Source organism: Heptranchias perlo, chromosome 26 (assembly GCF_035084215.1).
Source record: "Heptranchias perlo isolate sHepPer1 chromosome 26, sHepPer1.hap1, whole genome shotgun sequence".
In the NCBI taxonomy this organism is placed as follows: Eukaryota; Metazoa; Chordata; class Chondrichthyes; order Hexanchiformes; family Hexanchidae; genus Heptranchias; species Heptranchias perlo.
In genome coordinates this window covers 17,205,072-17,222,067 of record NC_090350.1, presented here as the reverse complement: position 1 = coordinate 17,222,067, position 16,996 = coordinate 17,205,072, and the positions used below count along the sequence as shown (strand labels likewise).

General features: G+C 41.4%; 1 protein-coding gene across 1 annotated transcript in view; it reads right to left on the bottom strand.

Moving 5' to 3' along the window:
• csmd2 (CUB and Sushi multiple domains 2) overlaps positions 1-16,996 on the bottom strand; it is a 1,323,345-nt gene that overhangs the window by 1,210,367 nt on the left and 95,982 nt on the right. Inside the window, exon 3 of the mRNA XM_068006939.1 lies at positions 12,963-13,075. Within this exon, the coding sequence (XP_067863040.1) occupies positions 12,963-13,075 (113 nt within the window). The remainder of the gene's footprint in view (positions 1-12,962; positions 13,076-16,996) is intronic.

Below are 16,996 nucleotides of genomic sequence, written 5' to 3'. Positions count from 1 at the left end.
AGACAAACAATAAAAATATGGACTTTCAAAAGGCGTTTGATAAAGTGCCACATAATAGGCCTGTCATCAAGATTGAAGCCCATGGAATAAAGGGTGCAGTAGTAGAATGGATACAAAATTGGCTAAGTAACAGGAAGCAGAGAGTAGTGGTGAACGGTTGTTTTTTGGATTAGAGGGAGGTGTACAGTGGTGTTCCCCAGGGGTCGGTACTGGGACCACTGCTTTACTTGATATATATTAATAACTTGGACTTGGATGTATAGGACACAATTTCCAAATTTGCAGATGACACAAAACTTGGAAGGGGAGTGAACAGTGAGGAGGATAGTGATAGACTTCAAGAGGATATAGACAGGCTGGTGGAATGGGCAGTCACATGACAGATGAAATTTAACACAGAAAAATGTGAAGCGATACATTTCGGTAGGAAGAACGAGGAAAGGCAATATAAACGAGAGGGCATGATTCTAAAAGGGGTACCGGAACAGAGGGATCTGGGGATATATGTGCACAAATCGTTGAAAGTGGCGGAGCAGGTTGAGAAAGCGGTTAAAAGAGCATATGGGCTATTGGGCTTTGCAAATAGAGGCATAGTGTACAAAAGCAAGGAAGTCATGATAAACCTTTACAAAACACTGGTTCGACCACAACTGAAGTATTGTGTCCAGTTCTGGGCACCGCACTTTAGGAAACATGTGAAGGCCTTAGAGAGGGTGCAGAAAAGATTTACTGGAATGATTCCAGGGATGAGGGACTTTAGTTACGTGGATAGACTGGACAAGCTGGGGTTGTTCTCCTTGGAACAGAGAAGATTGAGCAAGGCAGATGAACTCAGGGCATCCCAGTACATGGGACAGGGGTGTTATAGCTATTACTGAAACATGGCTAAGGGAGGGGCAGGACTGGCAGCTCAATGTTCCAGGGTACAGATGCTATAGGAAAGATAGAGCAGGAGGTAAGAGAGGAGGGGGAGTTGCGTTCTTGATTAGGGAGAACATCACGGCAGCAGTGAGAGGGGATATATTCGAGGGTTCGCCCACTGAGTCTATATGTGGAGAACTGAAAAATTAGAAGGGAGAGATCACTTTGATAGGATTGTAGTACAGACCCCCAAATAGTCAACGGGAAATTGAGGAGCAAATATGTAAGGAGATTACAGACAGCTGCAAGAAAAATAGGGTGGTAATAGTAGGGGACTTTAACTTTCCCAACATTGACTGGGACAGCCATAGCATTAGGGGCTTGGATGGAGAGAAATTTTTTGAGTGTATTCAGGAGGAATTTCTCATTCAGTATGTGGATGGCCCGACTAGAGAGGGGGCAAAACTTGACCTCCTCTTGGGAAATAAGGAAGGGCAGGTGACAGAAGTGTTAGTGAGGGATCACTTTGGGACCAGTGATCATAATTGCATTAGTTTTAAGATAGCTATGGAGAAGGATCGGTCTGGCCCAAAAGTTAAAATTCTAATTTGGGGCAAGGCCAATTTTGATGGTATTAGACAGGAACTTTCAGAAGTTGATTGGGAGAGTCTGTTGGCAGGCAAAGGGACGTCTGGTAAGTGGGAGGCTTTCAAAAGTGTGTTCACCAGGGTTCAGGGTAAGCACATTCCTTATAAAGTGAAGGGCAAGGCTGGTAGAAGTAGGGAACCTTGGATGACTCGGGAGATTGAGGCCCTAGTCAAAAAGAAGAAGGAGGCATATGACATGCACAGGCAGCTGGGATCAAGTGGATCCCTTGAAGAGTATAGAAATTGCCGGAGTAGAGTTAAGAGTGAAACCAGGAGGGCAAAAAGGGGACATGAGATTGCTTTGGCAGATAAGGCAAAGGAGAATCCAAAGAGCTTCTCCAAATACATAAAGGGTAAAAGAGTAACTAGGGAGAGTAGGGCCTCTTATGGATCAACAAGGTCATCTATGTGCGGAACCACAAGAGATGGGTGAGATCCTGAATGAATATTTCACATCGGTATTTACGGTTGAGAAAGGCATGGATGTTAGGGAACTTGGGGAAATAAATAGTGATGCCTTGAGGAGTGTACATATTACAGAGAGGGAGGTGCTGGAAGTCTTAACGTGCATCAAGGTAGATAAATCTCCGGGACCTGATGAAATGTATCCCACGACGTTATGGGAGGTTAGGGAGGAAATTGCGGGTCCCCTAGCAGAGATATTTGAATCATCCACCGCTACAGGTGAGGTGCCTGAAGATTGGAGGGTAGCAAATGTTGTGCCTTTGTTTAAGAAGGGTGGCAGGGAAAAGCCTGGGAACTACAGACCGGTGAGCCTGACATCTGTAGTGGGTAAGTTGTTAGAGGGTATTCTGAGGGACAAGATCTACAGGCATTTGGAGAGGCAGGGACTAATTAGGAACAGTCAGCATGGTTTTGTGAGAGGAAAATCATGTCTCACGAATTTGATTGAGTTTTTTGAAGGGGTAACCAAGAAGATAGATGAGGGCTGTGCAGTAGACGTGGTCCACATGGACTTCAGCAAAGCCTTTGACAAGGTACCGCATGGTAGGTTGTTACATAAGGTTAAATCTCATGGGATCCAAGGTGAGGTAGCCAATTGGATACAAAATTGGCTTGATGACAGAAGACAGAGGGTGGTTGTAGAGGGTCGTTTTTCAAACTGGATGCCTGTGTCCAGCGGTGTGCCTCAGGGATCGGTGCTGGGTCCGCTGTTATTTGTTATTTATATCAATGATTTGGATGAGAATTTAGGAGGCATAGTTAGTAAGTTTGCAGATGACACCAAGATTGGTGGCATTGTGGACAGTGAAGAAGGTTATCTAGGATTGCAACGGGATCTTGATAAATTGGGCCAGTGGGCCGATGAATGGCAGATGGAGTTTAATTTAGATAAATGTGAGGTGATGCATTTTGGTAGATCGAATCGGGCCAGGACCTACTCCGTTAATGGTAGGACGTTGGGGAGAGTTATAGAACAAAGAGATCTAGGAGTACAGGTTCATAGCTCCTTGAAAGTGGAGTCACAGGTGGATAGAGTGGTGAAGAAGGCATTCGGCATGCTTGGTTTCATTGGTCAGAACATTGAATGCAGAAGTTGGGATGTCCTTTTGAAGTTGTACAGGGCATTGGTGAGGCCACACTTGGAGTACTGTGTACAGTTCTGGTCACCCTATTATAGAAAGGATATTATTAAACTAGAAAGAGTGCAGAAAAGATTTACTAGGATGCTACCGGGACTTGATGGTTTGACTTATCGGGAGAGGTTAGACAGACTGAGACTTTTTTCCCTGGAGAGTAGGAGGTTTAGGGGTGATCTTATAGAAGTCTATAAAATAATGAGGGGCATAGATAAGGTAGATAGTCAAAATCTTTTCCCAAAGGTAGGGGAGTCTATAATGAGGGGGCATAGATTTAAGGTGAGAGGGGAGAGATACAAAAGGGTCCAGAGGGGCAATTTTTTCACTCAAAGGGTGGTGAGTGTCTGGAACGAGCTGCCAGAGGCAGTAGTAGAGGCGGGTACAATTTTGTCTTTTAAAAAGCATTTGGACAGTTACATGGGTAAGATGGGTATAGAGGGATATGGGCCAAGTGCAGGCAATTGGGACTAGCTTAGTGGTATAAACTGGGCGACATGGACATGTTGGGCCGAAGGGCCTGTTTCCATGTTGTAACAGGGAATGTTCCTGAGGTGAAAGTAGCAGGTCCTATCAATGGACTCAATGCTCAATGTGGGAATTGAAGCTTCGGGGTTGAACAGGGCATTGAGGTTTTGGCACCTATAGATTCAACTTGAGCTGGAGTTAGTTATTTATCCCATCTCTTTTCCTAAGTTGCAAAGAGTCTGGTGGATGCCAAATAGGATGGTTTTGCTCTTGCTGATGAAATGCTCTGACTCGTCTAGCATTTAATTTTTGACAATCAGACAGCTCAGTGACAGTCATGGAATTGAGTGTGGTGATAGAGAGGTAAAGTTGGGCACCACTGGCATGCATATAAGTGATGCCCATGCTTGCAGATGTTGTCAGTGTACAACAGCTTATAAATAAGGAACAGGAGGGAGATAAGGATGGAAGGTTGGGGCATGCCTGAAGTAAGCAAAAAGCACATTTAAAAAACATAAGTTCAGGAGTTTACTTTAAGCTGCAAAATGCTCGCGTTTCTATTTCAGATGCTAATTAATGTATTTTGGAAGAAGTGCATTTCTAACATTTTCTGTTTTCAATAATTCTGTTTTGTCTGGGAATTTTCTCGCACAGAAAGTGTCCATTCCATCCTCTGTGGCTGTGCCAGCTCTCTGAAAGTGCTACCCCCTTACTCCCATCCCTCCACTGTTTCCCCATGACTGTTAATTCTTTTCAAAAAACTATTTATTCATTTCTTTCTTAAAAGCTACAATGGATTCTGCTTCCACTATTCTTTCTGACAGGGCGTTCCATGTCCATAGAACCATAAAGGTTCACAGGATAGAAGGAGGCCATTTGGCTCATTGTGTCTGTGCTAGTTCTTTCCTTCGGCAATCAAAAACCAATGCCACTGCCCGCTTTCTCTCCATAGCCTTCTATCTTCCTCTGCTTCAAATATTTAGCTATTTTTCTCTTAAAAGATATAATAGTCTCTGCATTCACCATTCCCTGCTGCAAAGCATTTCATGCTCCTAACAATCGTCTTCATATAAAAACAGAAACATTCTCTTAATCTCTTCCTCTTCTTTTGATGACCACAGGAATCGTTTTGTCCTGATTTCCCTTCTCAAAACTCTTAATAATTCCATAAAACTCTTCTTAACCTCCTTTGTTCCAATGAATAGAACCCCAGTGTCTCTAGTCTCTCCTCATAACTTCAGCATCTCGGGCAATGAAATGGCCGTGTAGCGCATATTGTTTCAGTGCTACGCAGCCTCCCAAATATCTAAGACAGATTCTAGGATGCGCATGCATGCTTCTAGCGTGACATGCGCTGGACGCCATCCTGGTAAAGGATTTAGCGCATGCGCAGAGAACAAACACCGGCATCATGTAAAGTAAAGAGAATATGCGTTCGATCAGTATGCAACGCTGATTTAAAGTGATGTACACCATTTTGGCACTTAGTGCATTGAGTGGAGCGTTGTCATAACAACAACCATCCAAACATATCAGAGTGCCTGGAGGACCCCCCCACTAGCACTTTTTAAAGGGACTATGCAGGATTTACAGGTTAATTGGTGGATTATTGCTTCTGGTTGCTGATGCATTTCTACCTGTTTTTGGAGGTCTCCTATACTTGAATACTCGGCCGAGGGGACATAGCCTAATATTTAGAACCAGGATGTGCAGGAGTGAAGTTAGGAAACACTTCTCCACACAAATGGTGGGAGAAGTTTGGAATGCTCTTCTGCAAACGGCAGTTGATGCTAGCTCAATTGTGAATTTTAATTCTGAGATTGACAGATTTCTGTGAACCAAGGGTATTAAGGGATATGGGGCCAAGGTGGGTACATGGAGTTAGATCACAGATCAACCATGATCTCACTGAATGGCGAAACAGGATCGAGGATTAAATGCCACTACCACTTGCTATCACTTGCTATGCGCCTCCTTCTCCTGCAAGAAAGCGGGACGTGTGTCTGGATGATGTGCCTATCATGGTTGAATAGCTGCCAGTGTGTGTGGCCTGTGAGTTGTGGGTGTGTGGCTTGCAACAGTGTGAGGGTGAGAGGAAGCATCTGATTGGAAGAGTTGAGTACTGATGGAAAACGATTGTTGGTAGGTGGGTGATGGGGGGTGTAGTGCGTGAAGCAGTGGATGCAGCTGGTGGTGCAGTTGGTGGAAGATACCACTTGACAGTTGACCGCACTCACGTGTCAAAGCATTGAACTTCTTCCTGCACAGCATTCATGCTCATGGTGCTATGCGCCTGGCATTGTCCCCTACTGCTTCCCACTGCCTTTTGAGCATATGTCTGCAGGGCCTCTTGCCCGCCCTCCCCTGCAGATATCGGATGCCCCTCCTTCTGTTCACCTCTTGCACCAAGGCCTTTAGTGCATCAGCAGAGAACCTTGATGCACGCACTGCAGGCATGGTACCAACTCAGACTGGCAGATTGGTGAGGTCTGGCATGCAGATTGGAGGATGTGGGATTTCGTGGTGTGCAATCTTTATTCAATGTTTTAACATAACTCAACAGTTTGTAAACATAGTGAAAGGACCTGCATCTGTGTTTTACGTGTATGATATCATACAGGTCCGTGCATTATTTTTAGCAAATGAAAGGTACTGGCTACCTTTAAGAGATGCAGGCTGCCTGTCAGAGATACAGCCTGCTATTAAGCGATACGGGCTCCCCCTACTGGTGGAAAGTGCAAATGTCGTGGAATCCTTGTGTGAAGGTCTGGTTTTATCGCATGCACGAGGTCCATTCTCTGGTAACATGAATGTCTCGTGCTACCTGCGACAGGTCAATCGGGTGCGGGTTAATCGCGCAATGCAATGCCCGTGCCCATTTTCGGGGGTAAACCAATTTAAATTCCCCATATCTCTGGGATCATCTTCGTGACTCTCTTCCACACTCTCTCCATGTTCTTAACAACCTTCCTAAAATAGGGTGCTCAATATTCTAACTGTAGCCTAACCATTGATTTGCATAGGTTTAGCATTACCTCATTGCCTTTCTACACAATGCCCCTATTTATAAAACCTAGGATCCCATATACTGTCTCTTTATAACTTTATCAACTTGTCCTTCCACCTTTGAAGATTTGTGTATCTCAACCCTAAGTCTCTCTGCTCTTCCATTCTTTCAAATTTATACCATTTAATCGATATTTCCTGTCCTTAGTCTTTCTCCCAAAATATATCACCTCACATTTGTCCCCATTAATTCTCGACCGACATCTATTTGCTCAATCTCATAATCTGTCTATATCTCATCAAGCCACATGTTTTTGCAGTTAATCATGCTCCCTATTTTTATGTCATATGTGGCAGCTTATCGACTGCCTTTTGTAAATTCACGTACACAATAGTTTCCACATTTACTTTATCAGAACGCTGCATTATCTCCTCAAAGAACTTTATTAAATTTGTCAGACATGACTTACCTTTTACAAATCAATGAAAAAATCAGTACTTAATTAATCCACATCTTTCGAGGTGAATATTAATTTTATTTAATATTATAGCCTCCACAACCTTATCGACTGGCCATTTGGCTGACTGGTCAATACCAGTTACCTGGTTTACCTTTTCTCTCCCTTTTTCAACAGAGGTGTTATATCAGCAGCCCCTCTGTTCTCTGGCACAACTTCCATATTCATGGACACTTAAAAATTTGTGAGCAACAAAATGACCAACTCAAATTTTATTGCAACACAAATATCAAAACTAATATCGAACTATCAAAGTATATATATTTTAATTCTTAATTTGATACATACTATGGTTTATGTGCTTAATGTTTTAAACTAAAGCAAATATTATAAAAGCAAGTATTTGCATTTTCATCTTTAAAAAAATAAGTACACATCATAACATATCGATGCCAGAATTCACACTATGATTGCCTCATATAGTGTAACCTCAATTATCCGCTATCATGGAGGGAAATCTCCAGATCAAGGAAACTGGCAGATAATTTGGGTTCTGCTGTACAGTTTCAATTGCCTATACCCAGTATTTTGCATGCATTTTATACTGTTGTAGTCTGCTAACCTTTCAGTCTTTCATATTTCACCGATGTTCTTTCATACCAAGGATCAATCTGCTGCTTGCTTTCCATGTCCCTTAATATTCTGCTTTTTCAGATAACTATATAATTCCCTTTTAAAAGAATTTATGAACTATTCATAATGGTTCATTATGAATAGTTCATAAATTCAACAATGGTGAATTCCACATTCTCTGTGTAAAGAAGGTTTTCCTAACCTCTCCTTTAATGCTTTTTGTTATTATTTTACATGCATCTCATCAAACAGTAGGAGCAATCTTCCACTATTTACCTTTTCATAGCCCTTCATAATCTTGAGGGGATCTATCAGTGCACTCCTTAACCACCTTAGCTCTAATGAAAAAAATTCAGAACTTCTCATTGCTCTCCATGACTGTAACTCTTCATCCTTAGTAGCATCCCTGTGAATCTATGCTGCCGCTTATCCATTACTTTTACATCTTTCCTATAACAGGGTGCTCAAAACTATGCACAACATTCCAACAATGGCCGAACTAATATCTTGTACAAATTCAACGTTACTTCCTTGATTTTGTATGTCATGCCTCAGTAGAAAACCAACAATTTGAGTTGCCTGCTTTATGATCTTATATACTTGTGTTGCCACCTTTAATGATCTGTGTACCTGCAAAATAAGGTCACTCTGCTCCTCCACATGATCTAATATTTTAACATTTAAGGTGTACATCCTTTCCCTATCCTTTGTTCCAAATTGTATTAATTCATATTTTTCTACATTGAATTGCATCTGCCACCTAGCTACCCATCCTGCTATCCTCACTATGCACTCCTGCACTGTTACATAGAATTAAATAGAATGTACAGCACGGAAACAGGCCATTTGGCGCAACAGGTCCATGCCGGTGTTTATGCTCCACACGAGCCTCCTCCCTCCCTACTTCATCTGAACCTAGCAGCATATCCTTCAATTCCTTTCTCCCTCATGTGTTTATCTAGCTTCCCCTTAAATGCATCTATGCTATTCACCTCAACTACTCCTTGTGGTAGTGGGTTCCACATTCTAATCACTCTCTGGGTAAAGAAGCTGCTCCTGAATTCCCTATTGGAATTATTAGTGGCGATCTTATATTACCACTTGTTCTGGTCTCCCCCACAAGTGGAAACATCTTCTCTACGTCTACCCTATCAAGCCCTTTAATAGTCTTAAAGACCTCTATCAGGTCACCCTCAGTCTTCTCTTTTCTAGAGAAAAGAGCCCCAACATACTCAATCTTTCCTTATAAGTACAACCTCTCAGTTCTGGTATCATCCTAGTAAATCTTTTTTGCACCTTCTCCAGTGCCTCTATATTCTTTTTAGAATATGGAGACCAGAACTGTTCACAGTACTCCACATGTGGTCTAACCAAGGTTCTTTACAAGTTTAACAGAATTTCTCTGCTTTTCAATTCTTTTCCTCTGGAACTGAACCCTTGTGCTTGGTTTGCCTTTTTATGGCCTTATTAACCTACGTCGCTACTTTTAGTGATTTGCATATCTATGACCCCAGATCCCTCTGCTCATCTACCCAATTTAGACTCTTATTATCCAAGCAGTTTGTGCCCCCCTTATTCTTCCTACCAAAATGTAATACTTACCTATATTGAAATTAATTTGCCAATCACACGCCCATTCTGCAAGTTTATTAATGTCTTCCTGCATTTTGTCGTAGTCCTCCTCAGTATGAACTATTCCCCCCCCCCACCCGCCCCCCCAATTTGGTGTCTTCCACAAATTTTGAAATTGTACTTCTAATTCCAGCGTCCAAATCGTTTATGTAAATGGTGAACTGCAGTGATCCCAGCACCAATCCTTGTGGAACACCACTTCACACCTTTTGCCAGTCTGACTGACGACCTTCAACTCCTACTCTCTGGCTACAAAACAGAAAACAGCTTGCTATTCATTCTGCCACTTGTCCCCTGACTCCACACGCTCTAACCTTGATCATGAGTCTACTATGCAGTACCTTATCGAAGGCCTTTTGAAAATCCAAATATATTAGGTCCACTGCATTACCCTTGTCTAACCTTTCTGCTACTTCTTCAAAGAAGTCAATAAGGTTGGTCAAACATGACCTTCCCTTTTGAAATCCATGCTGACTATTCAAAATTTGTCACACATTTGTGTCATGAATAAATTTCAATATTATTCTCTCCATTCTTAAGTCCATCACTTGTGTACAGCAAATACAAGTGGCCCTAACACTGACCCCAAAAACCACACGCCAAATCTTTCTAGTCCAAGAAATGTCCCCTTATCCTTAGCCTTTTCAATCTGTCATCCAACCATCTCTCTGCCCATGTAGCCACATTACTCTTACAACATGCTATTATCTGTCTTTTATGTGGAGTAAAATAATTTTGCCACACTTGCATTATATAAAAGTCATGTAAGATGTCATGTGATTTTCCTGTGGATTTTGAGAACTTAGTTCACATGCAGAGGTTTGATTCAAATTTCTAATCGAATAGAAATTAAATAAAGTAGAATAGTGTTTACTTATAACTGTCAGGCTGATAACCAGCTGAAGAGATAGGGTAAAAGTGATTTCTATTATTAAGTACAACATATTTTTCTAGCCGTTTCAATGAGTCATTAATACATTTTTAGCTCTAACAAGGAAGCGAGAATCTAGATAGGTGAAGTATCCATTGCTTCGTTTAAAGTTTTGTTTTTCTGATGACTTTCATGTATTCCAGAAATAAATGTTATTGAGGAGTCAACTGTGTATTAAATAAGTGAATTCTGGGCACATAAAATATTCTGAAATTGATGAAGAAAGACCGGGGCATTCATCTTAATCATAATTCTTTGAATCTATGTGATTTTTGAATGTAGTCCTGATGTAAGGCTTCCTCCTTAAAGAATCAGCAGAAAATGAATAATTAATCTTGTTATTCAGCCAACTGGTATGGATCCAGTACAATATCTTATCTATTTGTTCAGGTTCTCTTCTATATCACATTGCTGACATCTCCGCAATGGTAAGACAAACACTGAACTGTGATTTTAGTCATCGGTTTATCCTCTCAGCAATTGTGTGAAAATCATGAATTCAACTGAACAAAGTCTCACTGGTATCACTTTTTTGCTACCTGTTTGTTCAGTATTTTGCATATGAACTGGTTGGCTGAGCAAACTCCCGTTTCAAATATTTGATTGTAAAATGAATTAGCACAGCCTTAAATCAGCATATTCATCAAATTCAGAATGTCACTGTTTTAAAAGAATTAACAGTAAAACAACCAAGTTGTATTGCAAAAAAAGTAAACACAAAAACAAGAAAGTCACACCATGATTGGCACATCTTCAACCATTAAACAATCACTATTGCATAATTATTGCCAACGCTCCAAGATTGTAGTAATCCTGATGACGCTCAGTATCTGATGTGACTCGACCAGAAACTTTCTCTTCCTCACAAGCTACTCTAAGATGGCAGTTTTAAGAGGTGCAACCTCCAGTGGTGAATCAGGCAAAAGGTAAACCAAACTGAACTATGCAAAACAGTTATGTTTGGGGGTGTAGTCCATGCTTCAAAGAACTCATGCAGCTCAAAAGAATGAGAGAAAACACTTGGGAAATTATCCTCAAAATTTCTTGTGAAATTGCAAAAAAAAAGTGCACATTTACAATTGTGATACAAATCATCAACAGAGGAAATCTTCCCATTTCAGCTTTACTCTTCGAGTTTCATTAAATTTATCTCCGACTTTCCCTGTCCCACTTTTGTTGCAGCCTTGTGATGGCCTCAGTTTTTATTCATTTTCTGTATACAGCATCCCAAATCACCTCTGCGCTGTTGAATTCCCCTGCTAAACCACGGTTGATTTTGATTAACAGATGTCTGGCAGGTCATCTCTGGTCCCAGCATGGCCAAACAGTACACAACAGCTACAAACTGATAAGTGACAAACATCTGGCAATATGTGGTTGGTGTACAATTCAAATCTTAGTAGGTCTTGCTATATAAATTAATCAAAGTCACCCAATCTGTCACTTCCTTTCAAAAGAATCTGTTTGTGATTCGTGCGATAATCTGTGTCAGGCATTTATTTTAAAAGTAAAATACTGCGGATGCTGGAAATCTGAAATAAAAGAAAACAGAAAATGCTGGAAAAGCTGAGCAAGTCAGGCAGCATCCGTGGAGGAGTTTTCTTTCTCCACAGATGAAGCCTGACTTGCTCAGCTTGTCCAGCGTTTTCTGTTTTTATTTATTTTGAAACTTTGCCTTTTCCCCATTAAATTCATATGTAATTTAAAAGCAAAACCAGAATCATGTCAATACACGAATCTGGATTATTTTTACTTGTACACGTATACGATAAGTTGCCCACCATACCAAAGGAGCCAGTATTTGAGATCAAAACGCGCCATGTTAATAAATGCAGTCCTATTCTGGCCTTCATGTACACTTTTACAGAGCATTCCCTGGCTTTGTTGGTCTCCTCCTAAATTTTGAATTGTTAACCAGCCTGGACTCATACATAGCTCGCTTTTGCTCTCTGAAAATATCATGTAGGAAAAGTGGCTTTTTGAACCACACGATTGAATTCTGGGAAAGTCCAAGTGGTCAGTACTGGAGTTCAGGGAAAACTGACCAAAGACTCATTGGGGAGAATTTTCAATTTTACCGCCAGGATCGGCCGCCCGATTTTTGTTTTAGTCAATGGAAAGGAAAATCTGGCGATAAAAGTAAAAATTTACCCCTAAGGCAGATGAGATGCACAGAGGATTCTTGCAACTGGTTCCAATTAGTGGCTGGTTCCAGGTGATTCCAGACTTGTCAAGGCTTCGGTACGAGGGGTTACACTGTTTGGGTTGATAAGTATCCCAAAAAATATTAAATTGAGGAATTTCAAGACCTTTTCGGAGTGGCACATGTAAGTTTTGACATTTTTTCCTTCGATTATTTTGGTGAATACTGTACCGTACTTTGCATAATGCAGCATACTCCTGTACAAGTATTACAAAATTTGAAATAATACATCAAAGAAAAAATGGCATAAAAACAATAGAAGAATATTTGTCCTTGAATACAAAGATTTTCCTAAAGTAGCTGTGAATGTCACTTTCTTTTTCTCTCATTATTTTCAATATTCAACAATCAAAATGCAATATCCCTTTTGTACTCCACAGCATGAAAAATAGATGAGACTTCTGTTTTACTCATAACATCTCACTAATTGTCTTTTTTGATTACTTTAAATTTGTTGTTGTGGGAATAGAACATACAAGAGACCAAGATTATATTTCCATCAAGGCATACAAGAATAGCACCTACCCTCATAGATTGCTCTGAAGCCTTGAGCACTCACTGCATAATCACTGAGAAGCCAAAGCGTGAGAACAGAACTTGAACTCACGACTGGAGGAGGAAGTTGAAATCCTGTCAACCTGCAAAACAAATGACAAAAAATAAAATTCAACACAAAAAGAAAGTTCAACGTTCTTGAGGATTAAAATTGGTATGATTCACTTAAAAAGAAATCAGAATTAGGCAGAGTCACAGACATGGGTGAATGGGGCAAAAGCAGTTTATCAATTCACAGAAACAGGCAGTCCCCCTGGCCACCCGCCATGCCAGGATTGTGCACACTTCAAAACTGATTAATATTGCAGTAAACTAAAATTTACACTTTTTAGAAGAAACTCAGCTTGCAAAAATGCATTTACAACAAAGCCCAGCTGGGGTTGCTGGTTCATGATCAAGAGTGCGAATGCAAGATGCTTTTTCACTCTCAAACCCAGAGTGCAAGACCAACTTAAATGTCCCGTGTTGTTGCCTTGACTACAATTAGCAGCTAATTGGTAGGATCAGCTACCCCAGCATGGACCGAGGATCAAATCTGGGACTATTGCTCAGCTGCTCACTAGATGAATTCAACAACAACAACTTGGATTTATATAGCATAGCTAACATAGAAATGTGTCCCAAGGTGGTTTACAGAAGCAAAATCAGATAAATATGGATGCCGAGTCAGCAAAGGAGATATTAGGAGCGGTGACTAAAAAGGGCACAGTCTCTGAATGGTTGAGCGAAGGGAAAGGTGGTATTTATAAAGGGAGGGGTTAGAGGAACAGAAAGTTTGGAGGAAGGGGCTTTATTGGGCTGGAGGAGGTTACAGAGATAGGGAGTGGTAGGGCTATGAAAGGATTTAAACACAAGGATGAGAATTTAAAATTGGAGGCATTGGAGAAGCCAATGTAGGTCAGCAAGGATAAGGGTTATAAGTGAATGGGACCTGTTGCGGAATACAATACGTGCGACATTGTATTGGATAAGCTGAAGTTAACAGAGAGTGGAGGATGGAGAGGCCGACCAGGAGAGCATTGAAATAGTTGAGTTTGAAGTTGACAAAGGTATGGATCAGGGTTTCAGCAACATAGGGTCTGAAGCAGGGACGGAGGTGGAAGTAGGCAATCTTTGTGACAGAAAGTATATGGGATTGGAAGCTTGCGAACAGTTTAGTTCAGCCTGAGACAATGGCTGGGGAGGGGGATGGATTTGGTGGCAAGGCTAAATACGATAGCTTCAGTCTTCCCAACTGGCGGAAATTGCAGCTCATCCACAACAGGATATTGGACAATCAGTCTGACACAGAGGTAGAGCCGGGTCTCGTCAGCGTATAAATGGACTCCATGTTTGCAGAAGTAGATCATGTAGGTCAGGAAAAGGAGGGGGCCAAGGATCAATCCTCGGCATCTCTCGAGGTAATGGTATGACGAGGGTAAGAGAAACCATTGCTGTAGATGCTCTGGCTAGGTTCAGATGTAACCAAGTGAGGGCCCTCGCACTGAGCTGGACAATGGAGGAAAAGCATTTAGGAAGATGGTGTGATTGAGCGTGTGAAAGGCTGTGAAGAGGTTAAGGAGTATGATGAAAGATAATGCACCATAACTAGAGTCACAGAGGATGTAATTTGTGACTTTAATTAGGGCCATTTCAATGCTTCCGGTGGGGACAAAAACCTGATTGGAGAGATTCAAACATAGAGTTGTGGAAAAAGTGGGCACAGATTTAAGGGGTGATATGTTCAAGAAATGGAAAAAAAAAACATTGAGCCACCAAGGAAGCAAAATGCTTTATTTCTAACAAGTTTAAGATTAACCATTTTTACGGCATTTTAAGGCATTCACTTCAGGAGATGCCTACTGAGAAATAATTTTAAAAGACAGCAGGTAGATTATTATTTCACACTGTAATACACAGCAAATAAAAATAAATGATAGTCATTGTTCTTCTTTAAGAGTAACCTGAAGACTGGAGCACCCTACCATGCTTATCATCAGCCAAATATTTGCCATGTGTAGAAACTCACCATTATGCTTAACATCTCCAATCTCCAAAATGAATTCCTGTCAGCTTGGCTTATTTGACACTCTTGCTTCAGAAAATTGTGGGTTCAAGCTCCATTCCAGAATTTGAGCACATAATCTAGGTTGAGACGACAGTCCAATATTAAGGGAGTGTTGTCAGAGTTGCCATCCTTCAGTTAAGAGATTAAACTGAAGCCGCATCTCCCTGTTCTGATGGATCAAATGGACATTAAAAATCCAATAGTATAATTCAAAGAGAAGAGAAGAGAGTTCTCCCAGTAACCTGCCAAGATTAATACTGCTTTAATCATCTGCTTGTTTTTGTGAGATCTTGTTGCAAAATGCCTGTTGTATTTGTCTAGAGAACAGTCACTGCACTTCCAAGTACTTCACTGTACGTCAAGCTCTCAGACAGTCTGGAGAGATTTCTGAGTTTTACATAGGCACAACAGTAGGCCATTCAGCCCCTCGAGCCAATTCCGCCATTCAATTAGATCATGGTTGATCTGTACTTCAACTCCATTTACCCACTATCTTTGCTCCAAGTTCCTTGATACCCTCACCTAACAGAAATCTATTGATCTCAGTCTTAAAAATTTCAATTGACCCAGCATCCACAGCCTTTTGGGGGAAAGAGTATTCCAGATTTCTGTTACCCTTTGTGTGGAATAGTGCTTTCTGATTTCACTCCTAAATAAGGATTCCCTCCACCAGAGGAAATAGTTGCCCTGCATCTACCCTATCAAATCCTTTTATCATTTTTGGTACCAATAGTGTAAGAGTCTGCAGTCGGTCACTTTCTTGTGGTTTTAGCACAGGCACAAAGTGACATCTAATCTCCTGCACATAACTTTTGGCATTTCAGTAACAAATAATCAAGGTGTGAATGCATTTACTTCTTGCGTCTGTTACCCAGACTCAATCCTCAATGTGTAGTTTTAGTAACAACCTCATCCTATGTTGTGAATTGAAGTCTCCTATTTGGGATTTCTTGGATGCCTCGTCAATTACTCTGAAGCTGACCAGGTTTGTTCATTTAGGGTTGACATTTGCTAGAAGAACTGCTAGAGATGCTTTTAACTCTCTGCCTATTAACAGCTCTGCAAGGCTGTACCCATTTGCCAGGATATAACAGTAGGTTTGGACATCTTAATATGGCTTCCAACTTCCTCAGCAAGGTTTCTTTCATCTGAATCTGTCTATCTCTGCCTCAACGTTACCTTGTGGACCCCTGGGGGTAGTAATTAATCTGGGTCAGTTGTCAGGCCCAGATTCAGCATTATGGTGGCAGCATGCACTTGAAGCAAGAGGCCAGAGGGTCAATAGAATTTGGTCCTCAGGCCTCATCTGTACAATCAGGGCGAGCTGACGGGACTGGTCGCATGTCCACAGGCAGCTCGCCGCAGGGTGAAGCCAATTTCGCGGCAGTGGCCCTCAGATAAGTCCCAGCAGGGCGGATTGGAGTGTGCTATGGGGGGAGGGTCCGATCAAGGATCCCGGGGAGTCGAGGGAGCACACTTGCTCCTTCAGGCACTATAGGGACGTGTTTTTGAAAAGAAAAATTTCAAAAACTTACCTTATTGAACAGCCGCTGAAGAATCCTGAGAGGGGCAGGCCTGATGCCTGCCCCGCTCATGAGGTTAAAGGGATGGTTTAACAGCCATTAGACCCCCAATTTATACATTCAAGTGGCCTCATGCCTGTGTGCACCTAGGATGCCTAAGAAATGGGCCCCACAAATTTTGCAATGGACTAATAGCCGTGCAGACTGGACGCAGGCTGTCCCGCTGCTAAATTCCCGCTGCTTTGCGCCCATTTTACATCAGAAAAATGGTTGCAGCACATACAAATTTCTAACCCCTAAAATTGCTCAAAATTTAAGCACATCAGTAATTACCATCAAAATCCAGAGCTGGTCCTTTATTTGAAATTACCAGCTGTGGTATTCCATGTCATGAAAATAATGATATCAGATTTTACGCAAAGTCTTGTAAAGTG